This window comes from Arachis stenosperma, chromosome 9 (assembly GCF_014773155.1).
Source record: "Arachis stenosperma cultivar V10309 chromosome 9, arast.V10309.gnm1.PFL2, whole genome shotgun sequence".
Lineage (NCBI taxonomy): Eukaryota > Viridiplantae > Streptophyta > Magnoliopsida > Fabales > Fabaceae > Arachis > Arachis stenosperma.
Genome location: NC_080385.1, coordinates 33,645,209 through 33,658,218, shown reverse-complemented (window position 1 = coordinate 33,658,218; position 13,010 = coordinate 33,645,209). Strand labels below are relative to the sequence as shown.

At 40.5% G+C, this 13,010-nt stretch overlaps 1 protein-coding gene and 1 non-coding gene across 2 annotated transcripts; both read left to right on the top strand.

Annotated features, from left to right (window-relative positions):
- The first annotated feature begins 4,029 nt into the window (after positions 1 to 4,029).
- LOC130952207 (small nucleolar RNA R71) lies at positions 4,030 to 4,133 on the top strand. The gene has a single exon (XR_009074388.1). It is a non-coding gene; the product is annotated as a small nucleolar RNA R71 (small nucleolar RNA).
- Positions 4,134 to 10,553: 6,420 nt separating this feature from the next.
- On the top strand, positions 10,554 to 11,297 carry LOC130949367 (uncharacterized). The gene is made up of 2 exons (XM_057878112.1): positions 10,554 to 10,821; positions 10,933 to 11,297. The coding sequence occupies exons 1-2, from the start codon at positions 10,554 to 10,556 to the stop codon at positions 11,295 to 11,297; spliced, it is 633 nt and encodes a 210-aa protein (XP_057734095.1).
- The last annotated feature ends 1,713 nt before the right edge of the window (positions 11,298 to 13,010 follow it).

The window sequence follows — 13,010 nt, the reverse complement described above, 5'->3', positions numbered from 1 at the left end:
TGCTTCAAGAATCATTTTTATGATTTTTCAGATCCTCAGTAACATGTCTCCTTTTTCATCATTCTTTCAAGAGCCAACATTCATGAACCACAAATTCAAAAGACATATGCACTGTTCAAGCATACATTCAGAGAACAAAAGTGTTGCCACCACATCAAAATAATTAAACTGTTATAAAATTCAAAATTCATGCAATTCTTTTCTTTTTTAATTAAGAACAATTCTTAAGAAAGGTGATGGATTCATAGGACATTCATAACTTTAAGGCATAGACACTAAGACACTAATGATCATAAGACACAAACATGGATAAACATAAGCATGAAAATTTCGAAAAACATGAAAATAAAGAACAAGGAGATTAAAGAACGGGTCCACCTTAGTGATGGCGGCTTGTTCTTCCTCTTGAAGGTCTTATGGAGTGCTTGAGCTCCTCAATGTCTCTTCCTTGTCTTTGTTGCTCCTCTCTCATGATTCTTTGATCTTCTCTAATTTCATGGAGGAGAATGGAGTGTTCTTGGTGCTCCACCCTTAGTTGTCCCATGTTGGAACTCAATTCTCCTAGGGAGGTGTTTACTTGCTCCCAATAGTTTTGTGGAGGAAAGTGCATCCCTTGAGGTATCTCAGGGATCTCTTGATGAGAGGGGTCTCTTGTGTGCTCCATCCTTTTCTTGGTGATGGGCTTGTCCTCATCAATGGGGGTATCTCCTTCTATGTCAACTCCAACTGAATAACAGAGGTGACAAATGAGGTGAGGAAAGGCTAGCCTTGCCAAGGTGGAAGACTTGTCCGCCACTTTATAGAGTTCTTGGGCTATAAACTCATGAACTTCCACTTCTTCTCCAATCATGATGCTATGAATCATGATGGCCCGGTCTATAGTAACTTCGGACCGGTTGCTAGTGGGAATGATTGAGCGTTGAATAAACTCCAACCATCCTCTAGCCATGGGCTTGAGATCATGCCTTCTCAATTGAACCGGCTTGCCTCTTGAATCTCTCTTCCATTGTGCGCCCTCTTCACATATGACTGTGAGGACTTGGTCCAACCTTTGATCAAAGTTGAATGCTAACCTTACATTTTCCGGACTAAAATCCAAGTATTTCCCCCGAACCATAGTAAGATAATTCTTTGGATCCGGGTTCACACTTTGATCATGGTTCTTGGTGATCCATGCATTGGCATAGAACTCTTGAACCATCAAGATTCCGACTTGTTGAATGGGGTTGGTAAGCACTTCCCAACCTCTTCTTCGGATCTCATGGCGGATCTCCGGATATTCACCATTTTTGAGTGAAAAGGGGACCTCGGGGATCACCTTCTTTAAGGCCACAACTTCATAGAAGTGGTCTTGATGCACCCTTGAGATGAATCTATCCATCTCCCATGACTCGGAGGTGGAAGCTTTTGCCTTCCCTTTCCTCTTTCTAGAGGTTTCTCCGGCCTTGGATGCCATAAATGGTTATGGAAAACGAAAAAGCAACGCTTTTACCACACCAAACTTAAAAGGTTTGCTCGTCCTCGAGCAAAAGAAGAAAGAAGAGAGTAGAAGAAGAAGAAATGAGGAAGAAGGGAATGGCTTTGTTTTCGGCCAAAGAGGGTGAGAAGTGGTGTTTAGGTTGTGTGAAAATGAAGGAGTGAAGAAGGGTATTTATAGGAGAGAGGGGAGATGGGGTTCGGCCATTATGGGTGGGTTTGGGAGGAAAAGTGGTTTGAATTTGAAGGGTGAGGTTGGCGAGGTTTTATGAAGGATGGATGTGAGTGGTGAAGAGAAAGATGGGATTTGATAGGTGAAAGGTTTTTGGGGAAGAGGTAATGAGGTGATTGGTGAATGGGGGAGGAAGAGAGAGGGTGGTGGTGGGGTAGGTGGGGATCCTGTGGGGTCCACAGATGCTGTGGTGTCAAGGAAAAGTCATCCCTGCACCAAATGTTGCTCAAAATCACGTTTTGAGTCATTTCTGGCGTTAAACGCCGGGCTGGTGCCCATTCCTGGCATTTAACGCCAGGTTCTTGCCCTTTTCTGGCGTTTAACGCCAGTCTGGTGCCCCTTTCTGGCGTTAAACGCCCAGAATGGTGCCAGACTGGGCGTTAAACGCCCAACTGCTAGCCTCACTGGCGTTTAAACGCCAGTGGGTTCTTCCTCTAAGGTGTGCTGTTTTTCTTCCTGTTTTTCATTTTGTTTTTGCTTTTTCAATGGATTTTGTGACTTCTTATGATCATCAACCTACAAAAAAACATAAAATAACAAAGGGAAAATATAAAATATAATCATTGGGTTGCCTCCCAACAAGCGCTTCTTTATTGTCAGTAGCTTGACAGAGGGCTCTCATGGAGCCTCACAGATACTCAGAGCAATGTGGGAACCTCCCAACACCAAACTTAGAGTTTGAATGTGGGGGTTCAACACCAAACTTAGAGTTTGGTTGTGGCCTCCCAACACCAAACTTAAAGTTTGACTGTGGGGGCTTTGTTTGTCTCTGATTTGAGAGAAGCTCTTCATGCTTCTTCTCCATGATGACAGAGGGATGTCCTTGAGCCTTAAACACATAGGATTTTTCATTCACTTGAATGATCAGTTCACCTCCATCAACATCATTCACAGCCTTTGCTGTGGCTAGGAAGGGTCTACCAAGGATGATGGATTCATCCATGCACCTCCCAGTCTCTAGGACTATGAAATCAGTAGGGATGTAATGGTCTTCAACTTTTACCAAAACATTCTCTACAAGTCCATGAGCTTGTTTTCTTGAGTTGTCTGCCATCTCTAGTGAGATTCTTGCAGCTTGTACCTCAAAGATCCCTAGCTTCTCCATTACAGAGAGAGGCATGAGGTTCACACTTGACCCTAAGTCACACAGGGCCTTCTTGAAGGTCATGGTGCCTATGGTACAAGGTATTGAAAACTTCCCAGGATCTTGTCTCTTTTGAGGTAGTTTCTGCCTAGACAAGTCATCCAGTTCTTTGGTGAGCAAAGGAGGTTCATCCTCCCAAGTCTCATTTCCAAATAACTTGTCATTTAGCTTCATGATTACTCCAAGGTATTTAGCAACTTGCTCTTCAGTGACATACTCATCCTCTTCAGAGGAGGAATACTCATCAGAGCTCATGAAAGGCAGAAGTAAGTCCAATGGAATCTCTATGGTCTCATTTTGAGCCTCAGATTCCCATGGTTCCTCATTGGGGAACTCAATGGAGGTCAGTGCACGCCCATTGAGGTCTTCCTCAGTGGCGTCCACTTCCTCTCCTTCCTCTCCAAATTCGGCCATGGTTATGGCTTTGCACTCTCCTTTTGGATTTTCTTCTGTGTTACTTGGGAGAGTACTAGGAGGGAGTTCAGTAACTTTCTTGCTCAGCTGACCCACTTGTGCTTCCAAATTCCTAATGGAAGACCTTATTTCAGTCATGAAACTTTGAGTGGTTTTGATTAGATCAGAGACCATGGTTGCTAAGTCAGAGGGGTTTTGCTTAGAATTCTCTGTCTGTTGCTGAGAAGATGATGGAAAAGGTTTGTTATTGCTAAACCTGTTTCTTCCACCATTGTTGTTATTGAAACCTTGTTGAGGTTTCTCTTGATTCTTCCATGAGAAATTTGGTTGATTTCTCCATGAAGAATTATAGGTGTTTCCATAGGGTTCTCCTAGGTAATTCACCTCTTCCATTGAAGGGTTCTCAGGATCATAAGCTTCTTCCTCAGATGAAGCATCCTTAGTACTGCCAGGTGCATTTTGCATTCCAGACAGACTTTGAGAAATCAAATTGACTTGTTGAGTCAATATCTTGTTCTGAGCCAAAATGGCATTCAGAGTATCAATCTCAAGAACTCCTTTCTTCTGACTTGTCCCATTGTTCACAGGATTTCTTTCAGAAGTGTACATGAATTGGTTATTTGCAACCATCTCAATGAGCTCTTGAGCCTCTGTAGGCGTCTTCTTCAGATGAAGAGATCCTCCAGCAGAGCTATCCAAAGACATCTTGGATAGTTCAGAGAGACCATCATAGAAAATACCTATGATGCTCCATTCAGAAAGCATGTCAGATGGACATTTTCTGATTAATTGTTTGTATCTTTCCCAAGCTTCATAGAGGGATTCTCCATCCTTCTGTCTGAAGGTTTGGACTTCCACTCTAAGCTTACTCCATTTTTGAGGTGAAAAGAACTTTGCCAAGAAGGCATTGACTAGCTTTTCCCAAGAGTCTAGGCTTTCTTTAGGTTGAGAGTCCAACCATATTCTAGCTCTGTCTCTTACAGCAAAAGGGAATAGCATCAGTCTGTAGACCTCAGGGTCAACCCCATTAGTCTTGACTGTGTCACAGATTTGCAAGAACTCAGCTAAAAACTGATGAGGATCTTCCATTGGAAGTCCATGGAACTTGCAATTCTGTTGCATTAGAGAAACTAATTGAGGCTTAAGCTCAAAGTTGTTTGCTCCAATGGCAGGGATAGAGATGCTTCTCCCATAGAAGTCAGGAGTAGGTGCAGTAAAGTCACCCAGCACCTTCCTTGCATTGTTGACATTGTTTTTGTTTTCGGCTGCCATGGGTTCTTCTTCTTTGAAGAATTCGGTCAGGTCCTCTACAGAGAGTTGTGCCTTAGCTTCTCTTAGCTTTCGCTTCAAGGTCCTTTCAGGTTCAGGGTCAGCTTCAACAAGAATGCCTTTGTCTCTGCTCCTGCTCATATGAAAGAGAAGAGAACAAGAAAATGTGGAATCCTCTATGTCACAGTATAGAGATTCCTTGAGGTGTCAGAGGAAAAGAAAAATAGAAGAAAGAAGAAGGGGAAGAATTCGAACTTTAATTAGATGAAGTTCGAATTGTGCATTAAGAAGGAGTGATACTCCATAAATAGAAGGATGTGGGAAGAAGGAAGAGAATTTTCGAAAATTAATTAGAAAGATGTCAAGAACATTTAAAAATTGATTGATAGTTTTCGAAAATTCAAAGTGAAAAGAAATCAAGTGATTTTTGAAAAAGATTTTGAAATTAGAAATTAAAAAGATTTGATTGAAAACTTATTTTGAAAAAGATGTGATTAAAAAGATATGATTGAAAAGATTTGATTTGAAAACAATTTTAAAAAGATATGATTTGAAAACAATTTTAAAAAGATTTGATTTTGAAAATTAATGACTTGCCTAACAAGAAAAGATATGATTCAAACATTAAACTTTCCTCAACAGAAAAGGTAACAAACTTGAGATGTTCAATCAAATCATTAATTGTTAGTAAGTATCTTTGAAAAAGGAAAGAAATTAATTTTGAAAACATTTGATTGAAAAGATATGATTTGAAAAAGATTTGATTTTGAAAAACTTTGAAAACTTGAAAAAAAATTGATTTGAAAACAAAATCTTCCCCCTAGCACCATCCTGGCGTTAAACGCCCAGAATGGTATCCATTCTGGCGTTTAACGCCCAAAATGCACCCTTTTTGGGCGTTAAACGCCCAACCAGGTACCCTGGCTGGCGTTTAAACGCCAGTCTGTCTTCTTCACTGGGCATTTTTGAATGCTCAGCTTTTTCTGTGTAATTCCTCTGCAGTATGTTCTGAATCTTCAATTCTTTGTATTATTGACTTGAAAAGACACAAATTGAAAATATTTTTGGATTTTTAATAATCAAAATGCAACAAGAATCAAATAACAATGCATGCAAGACACCAAACTTAGCAGTTTGTATACTACTGACACTATATGAGGCACATAAACACTCAAGTCAAAAGAATTCAAAGATCAGAGTAAGAAACCATCAAGAATTTACTTGAAGATCCTTAAGACACATGAATGAATGCATGCAATTGACACCAAACTTAAGATGAGACACTAGACTCAAGCAAGAAACATCAAATATTTTTGGTTTTTATGATTTTGTAAATTTTTTTGTGCTTTTCGAAAATTAAGTGAAAAAAGAATATCAAAATTTTTTAATGAGAATTCCAGGAATCAGTGCAATGCTAGTCTAAGACTCCGGTCCAGGAATTAGACATGGCTTCACAGCCAGCCAAGCTTTCAAAGAAAGCTTCGGTCCAAAACACTAGACATGGCCAAAGGCCAGCCAAGCCTTAGCAGATCACTGCTCAAAAAGCAAGATTGATAAAAATCAACAAGCTTCTGTGATGATAAGTTGAAACCTCGGTCCAATGAGATTAGACATGGCTTCTCAGCCAGCCAGATTTCAACAAATCATCATGAAACTCTAGAATTCATCTTCAAGAATTTCGAAAAAAAAATAAAATAAAATAAATACCTAATCTAAGCAACAAGATGAACCGTCAGTTGTCCATACACAAACAATCCCCGGCAACGGCGCCAAAAACTTGGTGCACGTTGCCGGATCAAAACATGGCACTGTTATTGCAGGGAACAAATGCGAAACTATAGTTAGGACATTTAAATCCCCGGCAACGGTGCCAAAAACTTGGTGCACGAAATTGTGATCACTACTTTGTCCATATTCAAATAATCCCCGGCAATGGCTCCAAAGACTTGGTGCTCAATACCATGGCATAAACACAACTTCGCACAACTAACCAGCAAGTGCACTGGGTCATCCAAGTAATACCTTACGTGAGTAAGGGTCGATCCCACGGAGATTGTTGCTATGAAGCAAGCTATGGTCACCTTGTAAATCTCAGTCAGGCAGACTCAAATGGGTATGATGATGAACGAAAATAACATAAAAGATAAAGATAGAGATACTTATGTATATCATTGGTGAGAGCTTCAGATAAGCGTATGAAGATGCCTTCCCTTCCGTCTCTCTGCTTTCCTACTGTCTTCATCCAATCCTTCTTACTCCTTTCCATGGCAAGCTCGTGTAGGGTTTCACCGTTGTCAGTGGCTACCTCCCATCCTCTCAGTGAAAGCGATTGCATATGCTCTGTCACAGCATAGCGGAATTCAGCTGTCGGTTCTCGGTCAGGCCGGAATAAAATCCATTGATCCTTTTGCGTCTGTCACTAACGCCCCGCCTGCTAGGAGTTTGAAGCACGTCACAGTCATTCAATCATTGAATCCTACTCAGAATACCACAGAAAAGGTTAGACCTTCCGGATTCTCTTGAATGCCGCCATCAGTTCTTGCCTATACCACGAAGATTCCGGTTAAAGAATCCAAGAGATATTCACTAAGCCTCAGATGCTTGTAGAACAAGAATGGTTGTCAGTCACCTTGTTCATAGGTGAGAATGGTTATGAGTGTCAATCATCACATTCATCAAGTTGAAGAACAAGTGATATCTTGGACAAAGAACAAGCGAAATTGAATAGAAGAACAATAGTAATTGCATTAATACTTGAGGTACAGCAGAGCTCCACACCTTAATCTATGGTGTGTAGAAACTCCACCGTTGAAAATACATAAGAACAAGGTCTAGGCATGGCCGAATGGCCAGCCTCCCAAATGATCTAAGATAGCATAAAACTCAAAGATAGCATAAAATACCTGAAATTACAGAAAAACACACAAACTCATAGTAAAGTCCAGAAAAGTGAATTTTAACTAAAAACTAATAAAAATATAATAAAAACTAACTAAAAGATACTAAAAACATACTAAAAACAATGCCAAAAAGCGTACAAATTATCCGCTCATCAGGTAGCAAAGCCTAGATCTCAATTGCCTTCCCAGATCCAAGTTCACGAAGCAATTGACAAGAAATAGAAGAAGAAGCAGTAAAGAAAATTGAAATTGAATTCAATTGTTCAGAAAGGAATTAATGAGATTTTGAATGGAGATTGAGACAGAATTTCCTCAATTCTTCACACCCAAAACTCAAAACAAGAAAAGTAAAAGTGCCCAAGCAAGAATGAGGAAGAAGAGAGATAAATTCTCTGAAATCTCAGTGAAGTCACCAAGAAAAATTCCAAAGTTCAAAGCTCTAAAGAAAGTGCAAAATTCAAAAATCAAGTCAAAGGTGAAAGTAAAAGTAAAAGTCCTAATTACATCAAACTAACTCCTATTTATACACTTTCTATTCTTGGATCTTAGGATTTGGATGGGCTTTTGATTTGGTGAAGAAATGAATTTTATTGGATTTTTAATCCAATTTTAGCCCATGAAAAATTGCTTCCAGGAGGCTACCCTGCCCTTGCGGAGGGCAGGGCAGAAAATTGATGCGGCTGGCCCATGGTGCGTGCACGTGGTGCGAGCTTGGTGCGCAGGATGCTGCCCTGCCCTCGCGGAGGGCAGGGCAGAAATTTCTGGTGCGCCATTCTTGATGCCTGTGCGCCAGATTGATGCTGCCGAAGTCTCCTTGGTGCGCCAGAATGGTGCCTTGGTGCACCACAACAAAATGCTGCCCTGCCCTCGCGGAGGGCAGGGCAGTGTTTCCAAATTGAAGCCCCGTGTTCGATCCTTGAGTGATGCACACGCTACTTCTTTTCTTTGATATTCTTGGCACCAAAGTGAGACTTAGTTTCTTGTTTCCTCATGGTTCCGTGTTCGACTCTTGTGGTAAGAAATGGTGGGCTTTTTCTTTGAATTTTTCCTTTTGGAGAGCCCGATACTGCCTTTGTGGAGGGCAGGGCAAGGTTTTTCCTTCCTTTGATCCAAGGCACCATTTTGTGCTCTGCCCTTGTCGTGGGCAGGGCAGAATTGCCTTCCAAGTCTTGTTTGCTCATGTTGCCCTCCTAGAGGGCAGTGTGCCCTTGTAGAGGGCAATGCTTGCTTCCTCCCTTCCATGCGGCACACTTCTCCTTCCTTTGACCACGTTTTCTTCTCCTTGGGCCACACTTTCTTAGGCCACGCTTTTCTCTTTTCTTCTTTTCTTCACCTACAATAAACCAAAACAACCACTCCAAGTATCACTAAATTCACAAGGCTTATAAATCAATTAAAAATCAATTAAATTTAGCTTAAACCTCATGAGTTAACATTAATTTCATGGTGGTTGTTTGATTTAAAGAAGTTATGCATTTTCACTCCAAATCAATTACTTAGGATGCAAGAAAGTGCATAAAGACTAACAAAACAAGTAAAATTAGCTTGAAAAATGGGTATATGATGACTTGTCATCACTCTTCTCCTACTGCAGATCTTTATGGAAAAAGCATCGTGGTGCCTCCTATTGCTGCGAACAACTTTGAGTTGAAGCCTCAACTAGTCACTCTGGTGCAACAAAACTGCCAGTATCATGGTCTTCCCCACGAAGACCCAAATCAGTTTATTTCTAGTTTTCTGCAAATTTGTGATACTGTGAAGACAAATGGAGTAAACCCAGATGTGTACAAACTTATGCTCTTTCCGTTTGCTCTGAGGGATAAAGCAAAGCTATGGCTAGATTCTCAACCCAAGGAAAGTCTGGATACATGGAACAAGGTGGTTACTGAGTTTCTCAATAAATTTTTCCCACCAAAGAAGCTTACTAAGCTTAGGATGGAGGTTCAGACCTTCAGGCAGAAGGATGGTGAGACTCTGTATGAAACTTGGGAGAGATACAAGCTACTGCCTAGGCAATGCCCTCTGGACATGTTCTCCAAATGGACTCAACTAGACATTTTTTATGAAGGCTTGGGTGAAATGTCCAAGATGTGCCTAGATAATTCTGCAGGAGATTCATTACACAAGAAGAAGACACCAGAGGAGACTATTGAGCTTATTGAATTGGTTGCCAGCAACCAATATTTATACTCATCTAATAGGAATCCTGTGAACTCTGAGGCTCCTCAGAAGAAGGGTGTCATGGAAGTGGAAGCTCTTAATGCTATTCTTGCTCAGAACAAGCTTATGTCTCAGTAAATAAATTTACTTACTCAACACATAGGTGGCATGAAAGTCTCAGCTATCAACACCCAAAATCCACCTCAAGAGATCTCTTATGACATGGCAGGACATTTAGTGCAAAATGACAACTATGATTATGCTCAATCCTCTTCTGAACAAGTTAATTACATGGGGAGCGGTTCCAAAAATCCCAATAATGACCCCTATTCTCAGACATACAATCAAGGATGGAGAAATCACCCAAATTTTGGGTGGAGGAACCAACCCCAGAGACCTCAGAACTTCAACAATAACTCTCAGGGCTGTTTCCAACAGAACAGCTACAATAACCTTCAATCTCAGCCTCAGCAGGCTAACTCTAAATCCAAGGAAGATTCTAATTGGGAGATGATGAGGAGTTTTATGCAGGAAACCAGAGCCTCCATTAGAAACTTGGAAGTACAAATGGGCCAGCTGAGCAAGCAAATACCTAAGAGGTCTGCAAGTACATTTCCAAGTGATACAGTGGTAAACCTAAGAGAAGACTGCAAGGTTATTCAATTGAGAAGTGGTAAAACAGCTGGCTCTGAGACAAGGGCCAATGAAGAGCTAGTTAAAAAAAAGCTCTAGAGGAGAAAAAGAAAGAAGTGGAGCACGCCCCCAAAAGCGTGCAGACAACCCATTTCCTGACTCTCTAGACACGTATCCTACATTGCCAAAGGCTCCTGAATACAAGCCAAAAATGCCATATCCTCAAAGACTTTAGAAGGATTCAAAAGAAAAGCAGTTCTCTAAATTTTTTGATGTCTTCAAGAAGCTACAGATCAACATTCCTTTTGCAGAGGCTCTTGGGCAAATGCCTCTCTATGCTAAATTTATGAAAGAATTGTTGACCCATAAGAGGAACTGGAAGGAACAAGAAACAGTGGTGTTAACCAAGGAATGCAGTGCCATTATTCAACACAACCTTCCTAAGAAGATGCCAGACCCAAGGAGTTTTGTCATTCCTTGCACCATTGGAGATGTCACCATTCAGAGAGCTTTATGTGACCTTAGAGCCAGCATCAATCTCATGCCACTTTCATTGATGAAAAAGTTTCAAATTGAGGAGGTAAAATCCACTCGTATTTCTCTTCAACTTGCTGATCTTTCTATTAAATTACCTGTGGGTGTTGTTGAGGATTTACTTGTTAAAGTATGACCATTCATCTTTCCTGTTGATTTTGTTATATTAGACATGAAAGAGGAGGTAAAGTCCTCTATTATACTTGGTAGACCCTTTTTAGATATAGGAAAAGCTCTGATTGATGTACAAAACGGTGAATTGACCCTGAGGGTCAATGAAGAACAGGTGGTCCTTCATGTTTTTGAAACTCTCAAGTGCCCTAATGACTCTGAAGGGTGTATGAAAGCAGATGTTATTAAACCACTTGTTCAAGAGGTACTGAAGGCTGAGGTGCTAGATGACATTCTGGATCCTATCTCTGAGTATGAATTAGTTGAAATTGATAATTCACACCCCAGAAGGCTATGGTTCACACGCCTAAAGCAGAGGAGGAAGCCCCCAAGCTTGAGCTCAAATCCCTACCCCCTTCTCTGAAATATATGTTCTTGGGTGAGAATGACTCATATCCAGTAATTATAAGCTCTTCTCTGAAGCCTGAAGAGGAAGAGGCACTTATTTCAGTGCTCAAGAGTCATAAAACAGCTCTTGGGTGGACTATTAGTGACTTGAAGGGGATTAGTCCAACCAAGTGTATGCACAAGATCCTCCTTGAAGATGATGCTAAACTAGTTGTGGAACCACAAAGGAGACTCAATCCAACCATGAAAGAGGTGGTCCAAAAAGAGGTAATGAAACTATGGGAAGCAGGAATTATTTATCCTATTTCTAACAGGACTTACTTCCTCAAGTCTCTCCCCCATACATACACACCACAGGCATATGGTTTATTTATTTTCTTTTCTTGAAACCTTGGTGTCCAACACCTCTTTGGGTTACTAAATGTTCTGTAGTGAGGGTTACTCTTGATAGTGGACTTTCAGCTGATAATCCCGAGTTAGTTAACCCAAGTTACCAAGTGATAAGGCACCCCTAAGAGCTTATTCATCCAAGTAGATCCCTCACACAGGAGCACCACAGACACATGTCTTAAGATTAAAAACCATTGGTGCCTAGCCTTATTGCTTATTCTTTTTCTTTGATTCTTCCACTTTCATTGTTCTTTCCCTTTCTCTTATTAGGATCTTGTTATTTAGCTAGTCTCATGGAGTGTGTTCAAAGCATATGATTTAGGACAGATAGTTGTCTTCCCACCTTGTGGTTGAACCAACTTAGCTAACTTATGACCACACCACAAACTCAGGAACGTACTCCATAGTATGAACTCTACTCTGGTCTTTTATAAAACACTCATTCTCTTTTCATTTGATTCAAAAGGGACAAGCATACAAGTAAGCAAAGTAAGGATGCAGTAATGACATTCAGACTAGAAAACACAGCCTTAATCAATAAAAAGTTTAAAAGACAGATTTAACATGCTTATTCACAAGGAGCAAGCACACATACATACAAAGAAAATAGAAAACAATCATGCAAATTAAAGTGCTGGAAATAAGTAAGAGGAGAAAGGAACTTTACCACCTTGTATTTTATCTTCATTGTTGTTGCCCTTTTCCTCCTATTCTTTCCCTTCCCACACCAAACATAGAATGATTGCTTATACTCAAGCAACAATTAAAATAGTGGTGATGGGGTCCATGATGGATCATGAATGTCTTAGAATGAAGTGTGAGTATGCATGTGTTTCAGCAAGCAAGGTTAAGGATACAATAAAGACACAAGAGATACAAACAGAGACATTTTGATTGCATTAATAAGTGGTGTTGGCATGGTACTTGCATGAAAGTTAAGTGGCAACACCAAACTTAGTGTGCCACTATCAATTTAGAATGTTGCAAGTACCCAGTAAAGATTGAAAATCAAATTGTTGCATAGCAACACCAAACTTAGAATGCAATCATATGCCAAATTATTGAAAGTAAACTAAGCAAAGCAAGGAAATGTTACCTACGGTTGGGTTGCCTCCCAACAAGCGCTCTTTTAATGTCATTAGCTTGACATGTTGTTCATGAATTTCTTCCTCTTCTTCCAGTTTGTTAAGAGGAATGACCTCAAGAGGAAAGAGGAGCCAGTTAATGCCCCTTGTTTTGAGTGCCTCTCCCCAGCAAGCATTCTTTTGTTGTTAGCTTGAGGAAACTTGCTTGTTGGGGTAGGGGTGGGATGGCTTTCGTTGACCTTTTCTTCTTCATG